Here is a 25,353-nt window from a genome sequence, read left to right on the forward strand (position 1 = left end):
TACACTAAACCTGGGCTCACTGGCACAATCTCTCTCTCTCTCTGTGTGCTGTCTTTTTCTGTCCCTGCTTCTGATTATCTCCCTCTCTACCCCTGTTTTCCTCTCGCTTCTCTTTCTGTCTCTTGTTCATTTAACTTAACTCTTCCTGTTCTCCTAGCTCTCTCTCTCCCCCCCTCTTTCTCTCTGTCTCTCTCTCTCTCTTTCTCTGTGTTTTGGCCTCCGCCCCTCCACTCAGTCTATTTGATCAGTTTCTCTCTCTCTACCGTTCTCTCTCTCTGTCAGGTTGGGGTTTTTCTGTGTAAAGCCAACAACACAGAGTTTGACAGACTGCTCAGTCTGTTCAACAGGAGTTAGTCTGTGTTGCTGCCCTCCCCTTTTTTGGAGGTGGGGGGGGGGGGGTTCTATTTTAAAAACTCCCTGACCATTTTTCCTTTTTTTTCGCCCCCCTCTCCTCCACTGGTGATGGATGGGATGAATCGTGGAGCCTTGTTTAGGAGTATGTCTTGGAAGAGATTTATTTTGTTTGCGGCGGTGGCACATCAAATGTTGTAAAAAATATACAAAACAAATATAAAAACCCTTTAATTTTTAACCACTTGAACCCTAGCGTCCCTATTCTGGGGGGGGGGGGGGGGGGGGTGAACCTCCTGTGAAAATAGTAGATCTATAAGCTCATAATCGCGTCCCAACTTGATCTGGATTAGAATGTGTCATATCTCTGAATATAAGGATCATCAGTGGACAATTGTGTTTTTAAATAGATGAATAATGTGTAGAGCATGGGTTCCCAAACCTTTCTGGCCGCGACTCCCCAAAATAATCATATTTCGAATCGCTTAGTCTCCTTGTACATTAGGGATGTGTGCAGTGACTAGTTTCACTTCTTTCGTATGTCGTCCTCAAATGTCCAACTCGGTGTGGTGACTCGTGCAGCCACGCCCCTTGTCTCTGGTCCCACTTGGAAGAGGAGGCCGGCCCTCCGAAGGTGGTCCGTGCCATCATGGGACAGTTGGCGATTGTGTGTTCGGCAGTCTGCTCAGGCTCGCCGCACTCGCATGTCTGCCAAGCCCCACTTCTTCATAGTCGATTTTAGGGCTGGGTAATGTATTGCCTACAGCTTCACGATACGATTTGTGAGATTAGGGAGCTTCGAATACACAGACAGACAAACAGAAAATAAACGTGATTATTTCAAGTAATTGCGATTAGACATGCGATTAGGCCTAGAGCATGGCCTGTGACCTTTTTACAACACATAGATTCCTGCTGTTGCAGAGTGAGAGAGGCATGCCGTTTAGTGACCGTCTCAAGGAAACGTCTCAAGGAAACCCCCTCATAGACGGCTAGGCTCCTACTGGGCCACACCGTAAAAAAGTTAATTTCAAGCCAAGCCCTGGGTAGCGATATTGCCAATTTCTTATATCTGGCAGAAGAGACCTTATTTGTGTATTGTAATCAAGATATGCTGCTTGTCTAGCATCATGTCTCTACCCTCTCTCTCTCTCTGTGCCTTGATTTCCTGTCTATCCACAACGTCCTATCTGAAATAAAGCAGAATATGTTCCGCCCCAAAAAGGTGATATAAATGCAATAAACGCCAGTGAGGTTGTGGTTTGCTGTTGTCCACCTTTTTTTTTCTCCTGTTGACGCCCAGTACCACCAACTGTACCCAAACCCAAGGGTTCCCAAACTTATTCAGGCCGCGACCCCCCCAAAAAATAATCATATTTGAACTGGGGACCCCCCCCAACCCCTGACAAGCATTTGGAATTGTAGGCATTACATTTAGTTTGACTCGGTTCCACAGATAAACATTGTGAAAATATAGCTGATCTACAAACTTGTGAGTTTGGAAATCGGCTATTTTCACAACGTTTGCCTCTTTCTCACGTAATATTTGACAATTTGGCCAATTTGGTATTAAAAAGGTCTTAAAAAGTCATTTTAATTGTAACTTTAGAAATGTGCAGATACCCTGTATACCCTGTATGTTGGTTTGTTTACTGTTGAGTGAGAAAACAATGTTGCACATTAAGCTAATCATCTGGGGACCCCTCAAAATAATTCGGGGTCCCGACCCCAAGTCTGGGAACCACTGCCCAAATCCAAACTGCACTGCCGTTACCCATTAACGTTGACACACTGAAAACAAGAGGCCAGTGTCTTCTTGTCTTATTGTAAAGCTGTTTCTCAACAGGGTACATTTCAGCTGTTTAGCCATTCGGAAAGTTTACTTACAATTGAATCCATGTAATGCAAACACAACTGACATACTATCTATACTCACAGTCACAGTCACACATATAGATGAGTGGGCACACATAGAATGTCTGTGTATACATTAACCCATTAAGACCTGGAACGCATACTGTGTCATTTCAGAATTATTTTTTGTTGCTTTAACCATTATTTTATACTTTGGGCTATTCAAAAATAGCAGATATACAAGTTCATAGCACTATACTGATACTATAGCAACTTATGTTGCTATAGTATCAGTGGTTCGCATTCTCAAACCTTTTCCTGTCAAGGACCACCCAAAATGATATGTACGTACTAGACCATACCCGTGGGGGGATATGCGCACGTGATCTGGCAACCCTGGAGCCAGCGAACACAAAAGCGCAAATAAACAGCTGAGATTTCGTGTAATCGGAAAACTTTGCTGTTTTAGGTGGTCAATGGCTGTGTGCAAATTCAGATCAATTGCTCCAGCCACTGAGGAGAAACGGGCAGAACCAATTTTGGCCTCACCACTACACCACGCACTACACCACTACAGAGGTTTGTCAAATTATAGGAGGATTTGGCCGCAGACCCCCATCTCAAAATATTTTTTTCCAGAGACCCCAGAAGCAAAGATTTGAGTTAAAAATGTACATATATGTCCAAAGATTTGCACACATTTTCTATTTTTCCCCCCCAAAAATAGCAGATCTACAAGCTCATAGCACGGCACTCTGTGCCACGCTATGAGCTTATATATCTGCTATTTTTGAATAGCCAAAGAAATCTAAAATGACACAGATGCGTTCCCGGATTGAATGGGTCAAATACAAACATTCACATACCGTACATCAACAGTACACATACAGGCATCTTCACATCCCCGTATTGACACACATGCACATATACATACTCTACATAGATACACAGGCATAGATATATATTTAGCCAGGAAACATTGTGTCGTTTATTTTGCCTCCCTCGGGCCGTGTTGCCATGTCTGCTTATTATAAGCGATTTTGGGCTTGTTTTTCTGTAAAGTCGCGTGTAAATATTGGTGATTGCGGTTTCTTGGGCTTGTTTCTAAAGTGGAGTTGCTTATTTGGGCTTGCTTCCTATATGTTGTTTAAACCAGTGGTACTCAAACCCCCCAAATTAATATGTATTTTTTCAACGAACCCCCCCATCTAAAAAATGTTTTGTGCCGGGGACCCCCTACCAGATTTGTGTCGTTAAAAAGTTGCAGATAGTTGGGAGCTTGTAGATCGGCTATTTTCAAATGTCCAATGGATATAGGTTTAAAGTGCTCTCGTGACCTAGTTGCTTCTTTTGGGCTTGTTTGCTTATTTTTCTCCAAAATCTGGCAACACAGCTCTCTTGGGTTTGAGTGACTGTAGAAGCAGTTTCCCATGAAAAGAGTTGCATGCTGGGTGGAGCCGCAGTCAAAAAGTGTTTATCTTCCATTTGTTTTTTTGTTTCTTAACCTCTAACCTTGAGGTTAAGAGGTGGATTTTGCCAGTTAGCAGTAATGGCTGAGAAACTCTGGTGTGTGTGTGTGTGTGTGTGTGTGTGTGGGGGGTGTAAAGAAAGTGAATGAGCCAGTCACGCCATTGAGCAAGGCACTCAACCGCTCTGTTGGCGCTGCTCTGCTCAAGTCACCAAGCGTAGAAGACTAGGGGTGGGTTTGCTCTGGGCTTCTCCCAGTAGCCAGCAGTAAGAAGACTGTGGTCATACTGGGCAGTTCTGAAGATGTGAATGTGTGTAACAAAACTGTCTGAGCGTGAACTGAAGCAGGGCGTTGCTAGAAAACAAGCGTCCATGCTCGGTTGACTTTTTCTCGGATTGAGGATGTTGAGAAAAGGAAGACAACGAGCTGAGAGGGAGAGAGACGGTTCCTAAACGGCATGTCTCTCTCTCACTCTGCAACAACAGCAGGAGTCTATGTTGTAAAAAGGTCACAGGACATGTCTGGGGTTTCCATTTCATGTCCACACAAAAATGATACCTATAAACAATGAAGAGACTCAGGGGCCCTATCTTGCCCAGGGCCTTACCCCCTTATGCCTAAACTTTTTGGTATTTTTTTTAATTTATTTTGTTATTTTTAAACGTGTAGTTCAAATACAAATACCAAATACATATAATTTTGGAGGTCCTTGACATGAGAAGGTTTGAGAACAACTGATATAGAAACATGTTTTTTAGAAAACTATTAGCATTTAGAAGACATTTGTACTTTATAGAATCCTAAATCGCTAAAAAGAAAATCTATACATTCAAAGAAATGTTCACGATTATAAAAAAACAATTAGCAGATCTACAAGCTCATAGCGTGACACTTGGTGCCGCGCTATGAGCTTGTATATCGGCTATTTTTTGAATAATGGTTATAGCTAAAAATCGAAAATGACACCGTATGCGTTCCCGGATTGAATGTGTTAACGTGTTATCAAAATGGTACAAAATGGCTAAGAAACCCATTGAGACCTGAGGCGATTCTTAAAAATGTGTTCTAAATCCTAACAGTTTTTTGAAAAAAAATCCCCCAAATTTTTTTTTCAAGATTTTTCAAAAATAGCAGATCTACAAGCTCATAGCGCGGCACTCGGTGCCGCGCTATGAGCTTGTAGATCTGCTATTTTTGAATAGCCAAAGAAATCTAAAGTGACACGCATGCGTTCCAGGTCTAAGTGGGTTAAGGGCTAAGGGCGGCCCCCAGCACCCAATTTCTTGACCTTCTCAGCATCGTTCGTAGTTTGAATATGAAAATGAAACGTGTGAATGTGAGTGCTACAAGTTTTGAGTAGGAAAATATTCCCCTCTCAGACAAAGCCATTGTGTTGTTACCTCCTGTTTTGTTTATCGTCTAGTACACCTGTACGAGTGTGATGGCTCAGTGGAGAGTGAATGTCAGGGTGTGTCTCCATGCTCTGATGTAACGTGTTATTTCAGCTGCGTCGCTTCGTGGAGTACTGTCTGGGACTATTGTCATCGTCACGGTGATGTCACCCATCGGGTGTTTTTTGCCCGGCTGCCCGAACATGAATCATGAAAATATAAGACGAAATATGAAGACACAATATTGCACGCTTTACCGGTTGCTTAACCCATTAATACCCGAGGCCGATTCTACAAATGTCTTCTTAATCCTAATTGTTTTGGGGAAAAAAACGTATGTTGCTGTAATGGTGGACCACCCAAAATGATATATATTTGTCCGCGTACCCCCATCTCAAAATGTTTTGTTCCAGGGACCCCCAGAAGCAAAGGCTTGAGTTACAAATGTTCGCTTTACAAATATATATATATTCAAAAATTAGCACAAATTGTAAAAAAAAATGTAGTTCTACAAGTGCCGCGCTATGAGCTTGTGTATCTGCTATTTTTGAGAGGTGCCAACCACTCCTATATCTGACTTTGTCTGTGTGTCCGGGTGTATGTATGTCCAATAAACAAACATTGGTGACAACATCAATACGGGGCTCATCAAAGGCACCACTCTCTTCACACAGGGTGTGATTTTTTTAATAGCCAAATAAATCCAAAATGACACGGATGCGTTCCCATATTGAACAGGTTAAAATATAGCACCTCGGGCTGACCACTCCTAGCACGTATGGGGCTTTTATGCCTTATTTGACAGGACAGTAGGCTGACAGGAAATGGGGCGAGAGAACGGGGGGGGGGGGGTGTGTGACACGCAGCAAAGGTCGTCGGGAACGGGAGTCGAACCCGCGCTACGCTGTCAGGCTGGAATACCAGCCTAGGCCTTGGTGCCCAAAAAAATATTCTGGCACCCTTATCCCACACACGCGCACGCACGCACGCACGCACGCACGCACGCACGCACGCACGCACGCACGCACGCACGCACGCACGATTCCCAGATCACCCATATAAAGTATCAGGGACATGAAGTAAACAGATTAGAGTTCAGTGCTGTAGCAATGTTCACAGCTAGTCTGGTGGTGGTGGTGCATCAACAGAAAGTGAAGCAGCCAGACCAAAAGAATCATCAACAGCGTAACTTACTGTAAACCCGACACCAGTAATCCACACAAATGTAAAAAAAACAAAACAAGATCATCATCTAGACTGAGGAGAGAACTGAATGTACCATCTTGTGTTGTGTGTCCACACGCACACACAGACACACACAGCCAACACACATCATCAGCACTGAGGGCTGTGCAACACGGGTAACATTGAACCCATTAACCCTTTAAGACCGGGGAAGCATCTGTGGCACTTTTAGATTTCTTTGGCTATTCAAAAATAGCAGATCTACAAGCTCATAGCGTGGCACCGAGTGCCGCGCTATGAGCTTGTAGATCTGCTATTTTGAAAAAAATGTGAAAATTAGTGTAAATCTTTGCATATAGTTTTTAAAGCAAACATTTGTAACCCAAATCTTTGCTTCTGGGGGGTCCTTGGAACTACATATTTTGAGATGGGGCGGGGGTCCGCGGCCAAATACATATACGTAATTTTGGGGGTCCTTGACATGAAAAGGTTTGAAAACCACTGATATTATAGCAACATACGTAAAAAATATTTTTAAAAGAATTAGGATTTAGAAGCGATTTGTAGAATCCCTCAGAAGCAAAGATTTGAGTTAAAAATGTTCGCTTTAAAAATGTATACATTCAAAGATTTGCACACCTTTTCATGATTTTTCAAATGACACAGATGCGTTCCCAGTCTTAATGGGTTAAAACTAAAGCATGTTATTTTAGATTTTAGCGTTGGCTTATTCAAAAATAGCAGATGTACAAGCTCACAGCGCGTCACTTCGCTTTTTAAAAACAAATTGTGAAAGTGTTTGAAACAATTTGAGTTTTTTTTTTTTTTTTTGCTAAAGATTTGGTGGACCCCTTGTAGTATCTCTGAGGACCCCCTAGGGGTCCCGGACCCCCTGTTGAAACCCCTGCTCTATAGTCTATACTGAGTGTTGAATTGTCTCACATTGGTGATTAAGACATCTCATAGTGAAGCATTTGCTGTGTTTCATAGCTTCTGCAGTCAGTCTGTCTATCAGTGCTGCTGACAGCAGGCAATGACAAGTATGTGTTAACCTACTTAGCACGTCTGCCACTATAACACACATACCAGACAAACACAATGACAGACAACCCTCTGGAACCATGTGTAAGGCACTATGACCACACACACACACACACACACACACACACACACACACACACACACACACACACACACACACACACACACACACACACACACACACACACACTCAACATATTTACACTCTCACCCACACATGATTATTATTTCACAAATGATTTAACTGCTATTAGGCCTTAGGATGGTACATGGTCTTGTGTAATCGTTGCTGTCGGGGCAGAATCCTCCATTTTCTAACCTTTTTTTTTTAGTTTTTTTCATAAATGAACGGCCTACTTGATCATACTACTGCGTCACACAAAAGTATCAAAAGTAGCAGATCTACAAGCTCTAAACGTGTCACGAAGCAAACACATTTTCCCCATTTCGAGCTTGTAGATCTGCTACCTTTTTCTACTTTTGGCTACTTTTGAAGTTTAATCCTTTATATGAGGTTTCCACCCGACAGACTTTCGTCTTTTTTCACTTCCTATCAGTTTGTTTTTTTGTTGTACATGGTGCAATTAATACACTGAGGTGCTGGAAAAACACTGGCTTTAGTTTGTACCATGAAACGTGCTTGAACTGTTGAGAACCTTTTTTTATTGTACAAACATTGAATGGTGAATTTGTAATCCTTCATCATGACATGTCATAGTAGGCGTCTTTGTGTTTAGATGTACAAAAGGTGTTTCAGCAAAACCTACAGGATTTTCAACCTTGCGTTGATCCAGGGCATGCATGGGGTTTGCCAAGCATGCATTGTGTACCTTGCTTCACTTGGCTTTATATACTGACAGTTTTGAGCCCTGTCGTCGGTCAGTCATCTTGTCAAATCCCATCCCCATGGCCTTTCCTCTGGCAGCCACCCTTAAGACCTGGAACTGTGTCATTTTTAGATTTGAGCTAAAAAGCATTATTTTACACTTTGGGCTATTCAAAAATAGCAGATATACAAGCTCATATCGCGGCACCGAGTGCCGCGCTACGAGCTTGTATATCTGCTATTTCTTTTAAATCGTGAAAATGTGTAAAAATCTTTGAATATATATATTTTTAAAGCGAACATTTTTAACTCAAATCTTTGGTTCTGGGGGTCCCTGGAACAACATATTTTGATGGGGGTCCGCGGCCAAATACATATCATTTTGGGGGTCCTTGACATGAAAAAGATTGAGCACCACTGATATAGAAACATACGTTTTTCAGAATACTGTTGAGATTTAGGAGACATGTAGAATCGGCTTCAGGTCTCAATGGGTTAAAATTACTTAGGTCTGGTTGGGTGTAAGGAGCAGCACAAGGTCAAGCTAGCAGGCCGAGACTCTTCTTAGTCTTGTTGCTAAAAGTATCGTTCTGCATTGTAATTGCACTTTGAAGTGGTCACTTTATTATGAAAGGCATTACGAAACCAGCCAATGGGTGACCAGTACAATGGCAACAATAACCCAGAGACCAAGAGCAATCAGTGACTGTATTCCACTGTTTACCTACCTACTACAGTTCACTATTGACCCTGTCACGCCTTGTCTAGCTTGTCAATCGGTGGACTAGTTGACGATTGCAGTGTAAACAGCTTGTGTCAACATTGCCAGATAACCTCGGGTCAAAAGTATAATCAATATGGACCAATACGGACGTAGAGTAAACACGGCATACCAAAATAAGTGGCATTGATATTTGTATTAGTGTTTTTTTTTCATGGCATTGAGTGCCCCATTGTTTTGACGTCAATGAGAAGTCAAGTGTTTTAATATTGACACATATTTTCATAATGCACATTCCAGATCATATAATAGCATATCACTATTGTATTGTTTTATCTACTAGTGTCCCTAGCCGGGCACAATTTCAAATTATTGTGAGACAAAATCTCAATAGTATCCTTGACACGTGAGAAGGACTTGGTTAAATGAGACTGCTGGGAACAGGTGGATAAAGAAAAACTAGAAAAGTGTGTTCCTCTGAGTGCAGGTCTCTGCCAGGCCGGGTTGCCCTTCCAGGGCCTGCAAATGTGAAAGCCAGTCTTGGCCGAACGGAATCGGAAAAATCTGACTGATAGATCTTATTCTAGATTCTAGATCATATTACGACTTTAAATAGAATGTGATTTGTGAGTTTTGGACACAATTTGTAGAAGTAGTAGCAAAAATTGCGTTTTGAAGAAAACGCAAAATGTCGGAAAAGCTAGTGTGGCACAAATGATCCAAGGAATCCACAGGGTTTGAGTGTACAACCTACGTTCAAGAGTTATTGTCCAAAGTGTGAAGCGGGGTGTTATAGTGCCACCATGAGGCCGATTTGAAGAATTTGGGATGGCGGCTCTTCTTTGACCTTACTGGGAGTGTGTGTGCAAAGTTTCACAGCACGACGCTGCGTTCATTATTTGTGGCATTTTGTGCCAAACGGGCCCTTTCCTGCAAACTAAAATAACCTCTCTCTCTCTCTCTCTCCCCAGTCTGTGGGCCGAGCATCGACATCGGCAACGACCTGAGCGAGTTCCGGCGGCTGGAGAACTGCACGGTGGTGGAGGGCTACCTGCAGATCCTGCTGATCGGCGACCGCAACGCCAACGCCAACCACGACGCCTTCCGCTCGCTCAGCTTCCCCAAGCTCACCGTCATCACCGACTACCTGCTGCTGTTCCGCGTGTCGGGCCTGGACTCGCTGAGCACGCTGTTCCCCAACCTGACGGTGATCCGCGGGCGCAACCTCTTCTACAACTACGCGCTGGTCATCTTCGAGATGACCAGCCTCAAGGACATCGGCCTGTACAGCCTGCGGAACGTCACGCGCGGCGCCATCCGCATCGAGAAGAACCCCGAGCTGTGCTACCTGGACTCGGTGGACTGGTCGCTGATCGCCGACGCCGAGTTCAACAACTTCATCGCCGGGAACAAGCAGTCGAAGGAGTGCGGCGACGTGTGCCCCGGCATCATGGAGAACAGTCCGCAGTGCAAGCGCACCGTGTTCAACGACAACTACAGCTACCGCTGCTGGTCCTCCAGCCACTGTCAGAGAGGTAAGAAACACGCTTAACGTCGGCAGGTTATTCAAATGTTAAACATTAACCACGCGCACAAAGGTAATTAAACACAACTAGCTAACTCATAGTACCGGGGGCTTTGTCAGCGTACCCGCCGTAGCCGTCTGTCTGCATCCCTTTTGTGCCCCTATATGGAGATCTCTGTGTCTGTCAGAACTTGTCCCTTTTATGCCCATATAGACCCCTTGACAGACAACGTCACACTGGTTGCAAGCGTCATACTCAGGGGTGAAAGTGGACCGGAACGGTCCGGAACGGCGTTCCGATAAAAGATTCGGTCCCGGAACGCCGTTCCGTTAAGAAAAAGTCAAAGGCAGCTGTGAAAATCCCATATTAAATAACCTGCCACAGACCCATGGCCATGTTCAAGAATAAAACATAATCTACTAACGTCAGATTAACATACAGGGCGTCACAACCATTCATTAATTTGTGCGTACGACGGGACACTCTCACAGATCTGTGATTTCCCCCCACTGTTTGTCTGACTTCTTTTTTTTTTCCTCCCCCCGTTCCGCATAAACAGCTGCTTTCGCGTGAAGTTAAGTAGTTTCAACTAGGCTACCTCGGTACTTCTACTTCCAGTAGTATGATTTCAAAATAAAACGTGTGTTGAATTGTAACATTACAAGGATAGAGTTTTAAAAAACCTCTTATTCTGAAATGCACATCGTTTTGAAAGGAAACCAGATTTATTTTCTGGAGGCAACTTGACAGCTTCTGCTCACGGAACACAGCTCCACTTGACTAACGTGCATCGTAAAAATGTAAATAACACGGACGTGGGTCATGGGACATTATGGAATATAAAGACTTTGTGGCAAAAGTTCATATTTACAACCATGATCTCTGAAACCAAGACAATGTGGGGCTATGGAACAAAAGTGTGTTTTCTTTCATCTTTTCAGAAGGTGAGTAATTCATCTGATCTAATGCTGATAGTGGTGGAAAGTAACTAAGTACATGTACTCAAATACTGCACTTGAGTATAATTTTAAGGTCATTTTACTTGACTGGAGTATTTCCAATTTGCAATATTTTTATTTCTATTCCAATACATCTCAGAGGCAAATATTATACTTTTACTCCACCTCAATTATTTGAAAACTTTAGTTTAATACTACTAGTTACTTTGTGGATTTTAATTATTATGACAAAACATACATAAACCGCTTCAGCCCCATTTAAACTTTGGCTTTTTGAAAATGTACTTATTGTACAGTATGGTCAAGTTGGACAATATATAGCTCTGTTTTCATCATGTGTATCAGGGGTGCAGCCATGGGTGGGCCCAGGGACGGGATTTATTTATGAGAACGAAAATTAAATAAACTAACCCTAAACCTAAAACCGAAATAAAGTAAAGGAAAAAAAGTACCAAAACCCACCCAAAACCGCACATTTTTCGACCCGAAAAATGTGCGGGGTCCCGCGCGCGCACCGAAAAATGCACGCGCGTGCATGGGTCAGTTCCGGCAAGAAATGTCAACCACTTTCACCACTGGTCATACTGGTTGCAAATGAAACCCATTCTGTCAGGTCTCGCTAGGACGCGCCACACTAGCCAATACACAAGAGGGGGTTGGGGTGTGCTGAAACCAGCGCACCCCGAAACAACAGGTTGAGAATTGATTGCATTGCATGAAACAATCACCTGTGCATCCAGTCTCAATGATGGTAAACAAATAATTGGTCTATGGAGATCCCTGTCGTCAGTATATGCCCATATATGGGTATATCCATATATGGAGTTGACTGATTTGTTTGAGCCTGGTGCCATGGCGACACATTGAGGTTAGGCAACACACTTCATATTTGGGCGTATCTGCATTGGGAACTCCTATATGGTTTTAGCTGAGTCGTAGTGACATGAGCGTGATGACGTGGTCCGCCCGACCTCCCACCAGACAATTTTAATATAGGATAAGCATTAGCACCATCAGAATGGTTATTAACATTACATGTGTGTGTGTGTGTGTGTGAATGTAATGCTGGCTAATACAGAGCTTTGGATAAAGGCACTATATAAATGCACCATTTATTAGGGGAGAAAGACGGATTTGTATTGTGTATATAAATCACAGTTAAGTTTCTGTTTAGTTTTGAAGGGCTTGACTTTTTTAAATAAATAAAAGGCTTTGCTCTGGAACCGTCGCTGATAAAGATACAACTAGGAAACCGCAAGGCAGTGGAAAGTATTTCCAGAAAGACGAGATGACAATTTAATTTTATATGAAGTGAAGCATGTCGGACTGGCATGCTTTATATAAATGAAGCTTACATGCAATGTGATAAGATCTTTTTATTAAATCTAAAATAACATAATTGATTTGACTGATTTTCTTGGCGGACCCATCCCGCCTGCACACAATTCTATTGACTCAAACCTCCTAGGTTACTTACAAGTCAAACTCGTGCATCACCGCTGTACGCTGGGCCGTCACTATACTGTAAATGACCTCGGTTGCTGCAGACAGTATGATAAAAATTCACGTCGGATGGAGACACTGGAGCTTATCTGTCCGCAAAGGAACCAAAACACTGTAATGGTGACCTTGTACGGTTCACAGAGTGGCTACCAACAAGGAACCAAAACACTGTAATGGTGACCTTCTACGGTTCACAGAACAAGGGCGAGGGCCAGCAGCAGCTGCTGTCTGCTCAGCCAACTCCCTCCTCACACTGTTGGGAAATCCCAGTTCATTTTCTCAGTTCCTCGTTGACGGCAGTGTTAAACTATTTATGTAATGTGTTCACATACACATTTCTTGTTGTCTTTATGAATAAATAAGGCTATGAGATAAACAAATTATCGCCCGGCATTCATGGTTGCGAGAGTAGTAAATCATAATGTTAACAGAGAAAAAAGAAACAGACAATTTCCCAAGGCCACCAGACTGAATGACCCACAGGAGACTTTTGGCACCATTTGCTGTCATATCATAGTGGTCTGTTGTTGCGTCTTTTGTGGGAGTGACAGGAAAGTGTGTGTGTATGTGTGGCCTTGTTCTTGCCTTCACTACTTTAATAGACTATTTATTTATCTGTGGAAGATACATGCTTCTTTCTTTCTGGTTTTCTTTCTTTACTTTGCTCTTTCGTAGTTTTGTTGTTTGGTTCGTTGTTTGGTTCGTTCTTTCTATATCATAGTTGTGAAAATATACAGATATAACTTTATAGGTGTGTGTGTGTGTGTGTGTGTGTGTGTGTGTGTGTGTGTGAGAGACACGTGTTTTGTGTGCGTCTGCCTGCCTGCCTGTCTGTGTGTGTTTATGTTTTTGCGTGTATATTTGTCTTTTTGCGTCTGGCTGTATGTTTGTGTGTGTGTGTGTGCAAAGCAAGGCCAGTCCAGCTGGAGTTTCAAGACAGAAAACACTAACAAGCACCGTCAGCACCAAGCGCGCACACACACACACACACACCACCCTTGAAAAAGCCCATGTGTTATATTCTGCTAACGATGTACAGTCCAGACTAGAGGATGCTGGGAGATGGAGTATTTATGCACCGTTGTGTTTGCCTGGTGTGTGTGGGGGGGGGCGGTTGTTATGTGTATGTTTACATAGAGACAGGCGTACGTAGTGAGAAACGGAGATGGAGAGAGAAGACACACTACAGCAGGAAGGAAGGATAGATAGATGAGTGTGTGGATGTCTTTAACTGTCCATGTAATTACACAGGAATTCCAGCTGTGTGTGTGTGTGTGGTTGTTGGGTACAGTGCAGTCAAGGGACCTGTGTTGTTGTTGTTACGGTAACAGAGTTTCAGGTATGTGTCTGAACTGGTAGAAGAATCATCATAGCCCCAGAGGACAGGATGTAGATGAAGGTTACCTTACCTGACTGTCTATCTGTCTGTCTGTCTATCTGCCTACATCTCTGTCTGCCTGTCTCTAGGCCTGTCACCATTACTTGACATAATCGCAATTATGTTATGCCTAATCGTCATAATCATTTCCATGTCGAAACATGTTCATATATATTCAAACATTTTCAAAAATAGTGGAAATGGCCGATCTACGTGATGCGTTTTGAGCTTGTAGTTCGGCTATTCCCACGATTCATTTTAGTTTTTTTTTGTGTAACGTTATTATATATGTAAGTAATTTGTTATATCTGCCCTGTGCACCTTTTGTTTACGAAGGCTAAAAGACAAAACGGAAATGTCATTTTTATTCATAATAATGTTCCAATGTTCCGACAGAACGACAGCAACACAATTAAATCGTTATAATCGCAATTATTTGAGCGACAATTGTACAGTCGAGTATAATCTCATAACCGTGACTGTCAGCCTTACCTGTCTTCTGTTTCTTAGTCTGTCTGTGTGTATGTATGTGTGTCTCTTCATCCAGACTCAGTCCACCTGCCTGTCTGTCTGTTTGTCTCTCTGCCTTGTCACCGTCTGTTTATTGAAAAAACATAGTAGTTGACATCTGGAGTCATGAAGAGCAGGAGAGAGAGGATGAAGGGAATAGAATGGAGGAGGAGAAGGCATGGGGGGGTGAGAGAGAGAGAGAGAGAGAGAGAGAGAGGTGTGTTGTGACCGCTGCTGATTTTGACAGCACATTTTGATTTAATTTTAGTCATTAGTCTTTTGAATAAAATTCCATTTAGTTTTAGTCATATTTTAGTCAACCAAACATAAAATGACTTGTCTTTTAGTTCTACTGGATCTCTTCTCCACTCGTCCCTCACTAACATGTTAGTCTAGTTTTTATTTGTTGATGAAATTGTCAGTATATTTAGTGTTAGTTTTAGTCGTCATAGCTTAGTTTTTATTTCATTTCGTTTTTATTTAGTTTTTGTCAGTGAAAAAAGGTAGTCGACGAAAATCCTTCATCATAGCTTTAGTCGACAAAATCAACACTGGTTGTAACACAAGAGAACTGAGGAGAAGGCATGGGGTTAGAGAGCGAGAGAGAGAGAGAGAGAGAGATGTGTTGTGACCTAACAGGAATGAATCAAGGCTAACTTACCAAGTCAGACGGTGGACAGAGTTTTTTCAATTAGATAGACAGACATCCATAACAAAGAGAAACGAGGAGAAGGCATGGTGTGATAGAGATGTGTTGTTGTGACCTCAACAGGAACGAAGCATAGCTAACATACCAAGTCAGACGGGGAGTTTTCTCAATTAGTCAGATAGACACACGTTCAGCCTCAGGCCATAACAAGATGGACAAACAGAAAGGAGACAGAGGGATAGATAGGGACCGGTGAGCAGTGGTGGAAAAAGTACTCAATTTGTTTACTTAAGTAAAAGTATTAAATTATATAAAATGACTTGATTAAAAGTACAAAAGTTTTGGCATATAAAATGTACTTAAAGTACCAAAAGTAAAAGTACTCATTATGCATAATGTCCCATGCATAAATTCACAAGTTGAAAAAGAAAAATATTTTGAAAATAGCAGATCTACAAGCTCACAATGCGTTGCATCGCGGCACATTGTGAGCTTGTAGATCAGCTATTTTCAAATGGCCAAAATATATATATAGGGGCTGAAGGGGTTAATGTATGTTTTGTAATAATCAAAATCTAAAAAGTAACTAGTAACTAAAGTTTTCAAATAATTCTAGTGGCGTAGAAGTGAAAGTACTCTCAAAGTAAAAGTACCACAAAATTAAAAAGTACAGTACTTGAGTAAATGTATTTAGTTACTTTACACCACTGCCGGTGAGAGAGAGAGGAAAATGTGTGTAAACAAATGAACAAAAAGAGAGAGAGAGAGAGAGAGAGATAGGACAGGAAGGAAGGTTGAGATGAATTATGATATTATAACAGAAAACATGAAATATGATGCGAACAAGGCTGGTCATCACTATTGGGGGGGGGGGGGGGGGGGGGGGTATGCTATTACTACCACAACTGATACAGTATTACTTTAGATTGATTGAATACTTTATTAGTCAGAAAGGTTAACAGCACGTGGTACAGTAAGACATTCAAGCTGAAAGGATGACACAAAAAAAGTCCCATGGACCTGTTTCCATTGTGGTCCTATGTATTCAATTCCGTACAAAGGAGATGGGAAAATTACATTTACCTCCACTTTTGGCCTCCTGTTTTTTCAGGCCAATTTTGAAAGAAACCAGTGTATGCATCCTTTAAAGGTTTCATGACATGCTGGTTTACAAAACATTAAAAGTCTCTCAAACGTGTATTAAAAGATTTTAACCGAATGATCCACTCCATCCTCTCCTCCCAGCTGTTGCTGGGAGGAGAGGGGGGCGGGATTAATGGACTGTGACATCAAAGTCCACGGGCAAATCACGGCACTTTTCTGAGCCTAATTATTCAGAAAACCCCAGACCAAAGAAAACCCTCTGAATGTTCAAAGTACAGTTTTGTTGGGTGTAATTGAGGTCAGAAAACCCCAAAAAAATTAAAATAAATCAAAGGTTATGTCACGAAACCTTTAATGGATGGTGTCAGGACATTCCACATGTTGGTGGCAGAGCAGTAGAATGAGAACTTTCCCATGTTTGTTCTAATGTTTGGGTGGTACCAGCTCATGGTCGCTCCCTCTTGTGTTGTGGCTGTGGGTGTCACTCACTTTGGAGAAGTAGTTTGACAAGATGAAGAGAAGAGAAATGAGGAGAAGGCAATGGGGTGAGAGAGATGTGTCGTGACCTCAACAGGAACGAAGCATAGCCAACATACCGAGTCAGACGGAGAGTTTTCTCAATTAGTTTCTCATCTTGCTCTCCTACCTCAGGCCACAACAAGATGGACAGGAAAACAGAAAGGAGACAGAGGGATAGATAGAGACTGGCGAGAGAGAGAGAGAGAGGAAAATGTGCGTAAACTTGCCTAACCCCTGCTCATTATGCTAGGGTGGGATGGCTCAAGGTAGAGGACAGAGTACAGCAACTTGCGATGGGCCTGGTTTTCAAGATACTCAAGGGACCAGTGCCCACGTACCTGTCTAACTCAAAAGAGTAGCCTCGTTCCCAGCCTTTACTTATCTGCGAAGAGGAAAGCCTGGTCACGACTTAAAGTAGAGAGTGTCTATAGGGGCTGGACTTCCGCCGTACGTCTTTCCCCCCGGAAACAATCTCTTTCGACCAATCACAACACTCGTTTCATTCACGGAGAATGTAAACGGATTTGTTAAGCGTCGACCTCATTTCCTTGGGCGGTACTTCCGTCAAATTCAACCGTCTAGGTCAGTGGTTTTCAACCTCTTTCATGCCAAGGACCCCTAAATTGATATACATTTGGCCCGCGGACCCCCTATCTGAAAATGTTTTCTTCCAGGGACCTCCCAGAAGCAAAGAGTTAAAAACTGTTCGCTTTAAAAATATATATATATATTGAAAGATTTGCACCCATTTTCAAGATTGTTCAAAAATAGCAGATCTACAAGCTCATAGCGCGGCACAGAGTGCCGCTTGTAGATCTGCTATTTTTGAATAGCCTAAGCTAAGTGGTTACAATGATTGTGACGCTATGTTAACTCATTTAGCTGGGGACCCCCTGGTACACACCCCCAAGGACCACTGGTGGTCCCCGGACCACTGGTTGAGAACCACTGGTCTAGGTCTTGCCCAGCGTGTCAAAAGAGTGAGAAACCTCCACGGGCACAACCCCAGATTCGGCACACACATGGGGATGAATTCCTTCTGCTATTATGCCACCAAGTGCATAAATAAAATGTATTATTATTATTATTTTGACTTGCCCATTTGTGTGCCTTTGGCACAAAAAGTTTGAAAACCACTGTCAATAACCATAAAATGTATCGTAATTTAGATGTTATTCAACCATTACTGATCTCCGACCGTCGCGTGTAAACACAGCTACGGGTCGTTATGCAATCACTAAGAGCCTTAACGAGAAGGCCACGCCTCCTCTGACATCATGGAGGTGAACGTGTGGTGTAGCACAGCGATGGAGGGATAATGGGATGAGAGGGAGAGAGGGAGAGAGAGAGAGGGGGGAGGAGGTGTAGGGAGAGGGTCAGCTGGGGTGAGAGGAAAAATAAAGGTCCAGAGGGAGAGGAGAGGGCAGTGAAGGGGGAGCGAGGCGGGTTGTCTGAGGTGGTGGTTAAGGTGCTAAGTAGGTGAGTGCAGCTTGAGGCCTCGGGCGCTGAAGGAGAAAATAAAGTAGGCTAATGGAGGTATTAGTGTGAAGGTGATTCCAGCATGTTTGTTTGTCTGTCCCGTGGTGGGGGGGGGGGGTTTGATGATGGTGTTGCTGGGAGAATCATCCAACAGTCTACACCTGTGGTTCTCAACCAGTGGTCCGGGGACCGCCAGTTGGTCCTTGAGGGGGTTCCAGGTGGTCCCCATCTAAATGATGGAGAGTTGGTAACCAAATGGACCCTTATTAGATCTTTAACTCTTGAGAGCGTAACATGAAACCTGTCTGTCTGTCTGTCTGTCAGCCAGTCTCTGTCTGTCTGTCAGTATATCTCTGTCTGTCTGTCTGTCTATCTGTCTGTCAGCCAGTCTCTGTCTGTCTGTCAGCCTGTCTCTGTCTGTCTGTCAGCCAGTATATCTCTGTCTGTCTGTCTGTCTGTCTGTCTGTCTGTCTGTCTGTCTGTCTGTCTGTCTCAGTGTCACTCAGTCTGAGCTTTCCAGAGTAAAGCAGATTTAATGGTCTCTTCAGAGATTAATGTGTGTGTGTGTGTGTGTGTGTGTGTGTGTGTGTGTGTTTGTTTATCCACACATTAACACATACAGTGCAGTCCATAAGTATTCAGACATTGACACAGTTTGTGTTGTTATTGTCTCTGTACTCACACATTGGATTTGAAATGAAATGATAAATATGATCCATTATCAGGTGAAGAACCTGTCATATCAGCTATGTAGGAAATTGTACATAGGTTGACCATTTTAGGGAACTAACAGAAAGGCAGTCTGAAAGGTCAAGAACGCTTTGGTAGGGGTTTGGGTTGTGCCATGATGTAACTCCAAAGGTGGGCAAACAACTGACAACAACAACTTGACTTACATTGAACACCTGTGAAACGGCTCTCAAAGTCACTCTTTTAGCCCGTAAACAAACAAAGCTTAGGGGAGTAGCCAATGAGAGAGGGACTAGGGGAGTAGCCAATGAGAGAGAGACACCAGAGAACGATGATGAGTGAGGTTGTGTGTTGGTCTCTCTGTGACCTTGGGGGGAGAGGTTGACTGGAACAGACACCTTAATGACACTTCCTGTTCTTTAGGTGTGTGTGTGTGTGTGTGTGTGTGTGTGTGTGTGTGTGTGTGTGTGTGTGTGTGTGAGTTTTATAGGCCATGTGCAAGCTTAAAGCCTCTCTCTCTCCGTCTTACTCTCTCGCCCTCACATCCCAGAACAGTGTGTGCTCTCTGATTTAATTGATCTTGAAAAGGAATTCAGCAACTCACTCAGTCACTTAGTCAGCTGGTCACACACACACACACACACACACACACACACACACACACACACACACACACACACACACACTCACACTCACACTCACACTCACACTCACACTCACACTCACACACTCACAGTACAAAGATAAACATAAATGCTTACACATACAAAGGGCAAGAAGACATGTGCATACATGTACATGGGGCCACATAAACACACACACACACACACACACACACACACACACACACACACACACACACACACACACACACGCTCTGACCTTATATAAAACTACAATGCAGTGTTTTCAGATTATTCAGTCTAGAACCAGTACAGCCTTTTTTTCAGATTCTTCTGACTCCTCTGTCTTTGTTTAGGCCCAGGAGTCAGGTAGCTGCTCAGGTGACATACGTGTGTGTGTGTGTGTGTGTGTGTTTGTGTAGTATGTGGTTAACCTGTTGAATCCGGGAAAGTATCTGTGTCATTTTAGATTTTAGCTATATATGAGTGTGTCACAATCTTTCTAAAATAGCAGATATACAAGCTCAAAGCGAATTGCACAACATTTTTGCAAATCTTTGAATATATATATTTTTACAGCGAACATTAATTACTCAAATCTTTGCTTCTGGGGGTCCCTAGAACAAAATATTTTCAGATGGGGGTCCGTGGCCAAATACATTTTGAGGGTCCTTGACATGAAAAAGTTTTGACCACCACTGATATAGCAACATACGTTTTTCCGAAAACTGTTAGGATTTAGAAGACATTTTGCAGAATCGGAACCTCCGGTATTAACGGGTTAAGGTGGAGGCTTTGGGAAATGTGAATCTCCTTTTTGTATTCAAGACAGGTGACCTGAAAGATGAGGTTTTGGGAGGAGGGTGTGGCAGGATTCAGCGATGGCATAGCTGATAGTGTTTTCCCATGGAGCAGTCAGTCAGTCAGTACACACAGTGCTGCTTTGTTTGTGTGTTCTGTCTGTAATACATCTTCTGACACTTTTAGAGACGGTCGTTACTAAGCGACAAAAAAAAACAACTTACAGGATAACTTTGTAAGTACCCTCAGGGCCTGAATTTTAGGGCAGGAGTTTGAGAATTGGCTTCTACATTTATCTTTATCCCACGATTTTGCAACCCCATTGTTTTCACCCAGTACCAATTGTCTAAGTAATCCTGGGCGCTACACTCCCTCTGCCAGCCTAGGGGGCTTCTACAGTTTCTGTCCATCTTTCATCGCCTGCTCTCCCCCTACTCTCTCTCTCTCACACACACACACACACACACACACACACACACACACACACACACACACACACACACACACACACACACACACACACACACACACACACACACACCTTGCAATCTGAAACAAAAAATATCCCCCTCCCCACCCAAAGTGTATAAAGCCCCCCTATGTGACGCATATAAAGGGGGCATTCCCCTCCATTTTGAAACATGTCAGGCCCTTGCCCTCCAGGCTTTATTGTACTTGGAGAAAAGTTTGTCCTGTACATTGTCACGTGTTGATTCATCCATTTGTAACTGAGAGACTGTACAGATGTAATGCTGAGTTAGATAAATCACTCGGGACAGTACAGTATGACTGCTTACCGCCTGATCGCTGCTTGTTAGGACAGCAGTGTGTGGGAGGCTGGCTCACTCTGTCCTCACTGCTTTGTGTAAAGGTGCTTTGAGCTGAAGGCTACGTCTGAATGGTGCACTGCTGTCCAAATAGAGTTTATTATTAGGGATTAGGGCTGCCGCCATCATGAAATACTAGTTGACGATTAATTGTGTTTATTGTGTTTTTTTTTTGGCATTGAATATTGGAACGCATTACTAGAAATAAAACGTAACACTGCTGTTTGGCTTACAGGCTTTGTAAACACTAATTCCACAGGTTAGATAAACAGAGTTACTACAGGGGGGTCCGCAAAATCTTTGTGTGAATTGATTCTTTTTTTTTTACATTAACCACTTGAACCGTAGTGTCTCTCTACAAGCTCACAATGCCTTGCGCTGCGAGGCGTTGTGAGCTTGTAGATCAGCTATTTTTGGCAAAGAGATATAGGTGTAGAGGGAAAACAGAGCAGACAAAGTAAAACATAAAGTTTAATCTGAAACACAATTTTATGTAATATAGAGGGGGTCCCTGCTTCATCTCTTTCTCAGCTAGGGGGTCCCTTGGCCTGAAAACGTTGAAGACCCCTGGCATAAAAGAAAGATTTAACCTTTGTATGGGCCTTTGGGTACGGGCATGGCAGCAACAGAACTGTCCTACAGATGAGGATGTATTGTAGGCCATCAGGACATGACACCTCTCTGTGTCATGTCATTTATGAGAGGAGATAAATTGAGATCATTTGACTATGCAAGCAACAGTGGTGGTTTTGCTGGTGGTAATCATTTTCTTCCTGTGTTGCTTATCAGTGTGTTCGTGCACTCACGAACACTGGGTCGCGACCAGTGGTGGAAAAAGTACTCCACATTTTTACTTAAGTAAAAGTATCAATACTGCAATAGAGAAATAAGTACCAAAGGTAAAAGTACGTGTTATGCAGAATGTCCCATTTCAAGTTTTCAAATGTATAAAAACCTTTTGAAAATAGCAGATCTACAAGCTCACAATGCGACGCATTGTGAGCTTGTAGATCGTCTATTTTCAAATGGCCGAAATGTATATAGGGCTGAAGTGGTTAATGTATGTTTTGTAATAATAATCAAAGTAACTACCGGTAGTCACTGAAGTTTTCAAATAAACGTAGTGGAGTAAAAGTACAACCTTTGGATCCGAGATGTAGTGGGGTAGAAGTAAAAGTATTGGAAATTGAAAATATTCAAGTAAAGTACAAATACCTCAAAATTGTACTTAAGTACAGTCCTTAACACATTGACTGCCTGAATTATTTTCACTGCCTATTGTTATTCATGCCAGACATTTTTCAATGGAAAAAAAAAAAGTACTCAGGAGCCGAGATACAAAATTTTAAAGTTTTAAGTTAACAAGGAAGTGGATGAGAGTAAAGATCTTCGAAAATTCATATCTCCTTGGTCTTTGGGTCAAATTTAAAAAAAAAAAAGTAAAAAAAAAAAAAAAAAAAATTTGAAAATTTTTGAAAAATTAATTTTTTACTAAAAACGAGTTAACTCGTTTTTAGCAGATCTTGGCACTCAAGTGATGAAAAGCTAAAAACGAGTTAATTCGTTTTAGGCATTCAATGTGTTAAGTAAATGTACTTAGTTACTTTACACCCATTTATCAGATGGATTCTATCTGATAAAGTAGGTGATGACCCATGGCATCAAGTGCATCAGTATGTGCTCACGCAGATGTCAGCACATAGTGATACTGAACACATGGTATTGTATGTACTGGGTCAAACAGATAAATGTCAAGCTGTACGACAGACAGTACAGTACAGTACAGTACTGGCCACTTTCATACTCGGGCCAGAATTGGACTCATTAAACAAGGAGGACTTCCGCACACTATCTTCTTCACTTGCAAATAAAACATATAATTATTGGGAACAGGATCAAAGGTTTTGTACACAGGCCTTCATCAGGTTATCTTGATCTGGTTGATCAAGTTAACGATGAAGGTTTGTGTACCGAATATTACCACAACATTGTTCCTGTTCCCAATAAATATGGCAGCCAGGTGTGCAAAAGTTCTGCTCTTTTATGAATCATTATTAAAATAAAAAATAAATGGCAATCATTGCTATTAGAGTGTTTGTTCAGTAACAGGAGTCCTGTTACTGAACAAACACTCTTGTCTATAGCAATAATTACAATCAGAATATAGTGCTTAAACTTTTTTTTTTAATCAAAAAACGTTTAGTTTTAACCCAAAATAGCACTTATCCTACCTTAACTGTTCCATCCCTCCAAGGAATGAATACATTTATAGTCTCTATGTTACCGTCTGTACTGACTCTCACTCAAATTGGCTTGGCCCACATTTAATTCAACAGGTATCAGTCGGGACCGGGTGTAGTACAATGTCATCCCTATGTTCCCCAGGTTCTATGCTCCCCGGGTTCTATGTTCCCCACTTACCATAGGGTTACGGTTTAGGGTTAGATAAGCGGGGAACACAGAACCCGGGGAGCATAGATACGCAACTCTGTGGGGCGGTTCACTTCGTCTGTCCAGAATCTGTCCTGATGGCGGGTACCGGTACTACCGTTTGATCACGGAATTGATCTGACTGTGGTGCAGTGTAAGGTTCTCGGTGTCAAAATGTTTCTTTGACAGGGACCCCCAGAAGAAAAGATTTGTGTTAAAAAAAAAAGTTAAACAATAGCAGATGTACAAGCTCGCAGTACAAGCTGTGAGCTTGTAGAGCTGCCATTTTTGAATAGCCAACATATAAATGGACAAAGTGGTTAAAATGACTGTGATACTATATTAACTACTTTTGCTGGGAACCCCCTGAAACCCCCCCCCCCCTGCCCCCCCCCCAAAGGACCCCTGGTGTTCGCCGGTCCCACTTAAAAGAACCAATGATGTAAGGGCCCCATGCAGGAGTCCATATGTACTCCACGTTGTAAAACTCTAAAATATTCACATCTGCAGACGAGGTGTGACAGCTGTGTAACGCGTTTTAAAGCGACACAAGTCTTAAAGGGCAAGACCACTTTGGTAGAGGTCTGGGTTGTGTAGTTACCTTGCCATGATGTAACTCCAAATGTGGACAAGAATTCAAAAATAATTGCTCCTTTTGATTAGAAATTGCTCATTCAAAATATGCTCCTCATTGACTTACATAGTAGAGCTCTCAAAGTCACTCTTTTAGCCCGTAAACGAACACAAACAACGCTGATTCAGACAATATAGAACATCACAAAACCCAGTACTGTTTATATTTTTTAATACAAATATTAACTTCCTGTTGATTTCGCTATTTTATTAGGAATAAAACCCAGACTGGAGCCGCGGATCCGGATCCAGATCTTCAAATAGTAAAATCAGCAGGAAGTTGACATTTCTATTAAAAAACAAACAGTACTGGGTTTTGCGATGTTCTATATTGTCTGAATCGGCTTTGTTTGTGTTCGTTTATTTTGTATATATATATTATTTATATTTTCTAATCAAAATGTAGCAATTATTTTAGATTTCTTGTCCACCTTTGGAGCTACATAATGGCAAGGTAACTACACAACCCAAACCCAAAACATTGCCCTTATAAGTCCCCATTCATTAGCAGTGCTCTGCGTCCTGTTTTTAAAAACGTGCACCCTGTCCAGACTTGTCCAGAGTCCTACAACAAGCATTAATACTGTCTGTGTGTTCCACTAACCCAAACATCTGACGACAGATAAGAGCTCTCAGAAAGCACAAACCCAATCATTACCAAAGAATGGACAACAGTTTACACTACGGTTCCTCAGTGTAGCGCTCTGTGTAATCAATCAGTCCACATAGCAGGCGGTGTGCTCTACTCCTCCAAGGGTTCCGCGACCCCCCCCCAAAACAATCATATTTGAACTGGGGAGGACCCTGACCCCCACCCTGACAAGCACTTGGAATTGTAGGCATTTACATTTAGTTTGACTCACTTACACAGTTAACATTGTGAAA

At 42.4% G+C, this 25,353-nt stretch overlaps 1 protein-coding gene across 2 annotated transcripts in view; it reads left to right on the forward strand.

Annotated features, from left to right (window-relative positions):
• The window catches only part of LOC311048328 (insulin-like growth factor 1 receptor), a 91,604-nt gene that overhangs the window by 10,927 nt on the left and 55,324 nt on the right, over positions 1-25,353 (forward strand). For both annotated transcript variants that reach the window (XM_084061557.1, XM_084061556.1), the window contains exon 2: positions 9,809-10,372. In XM_084061557.1, coding sequence (XP_083917683.1) covers positions 9,809-10,372 — 564 coding nt within the window. The remainder of the gene's footprint in view (positions 1-9,808; positions 10,373-25,353) is intronic.

This window comes from Gymnoscopelus microlampas (genome assembly GCF_963454915.1).
Source record: "Gymnoscopelus microlampas genome assembly, chromosome: 1".
Lineage (NCBI taxonomy): Eukaryota > Metazoa > Chordata > Actinopteri > Myctophiformes > Myctophidae > Gymnoscopelus > Gymnoscopelus microlampas.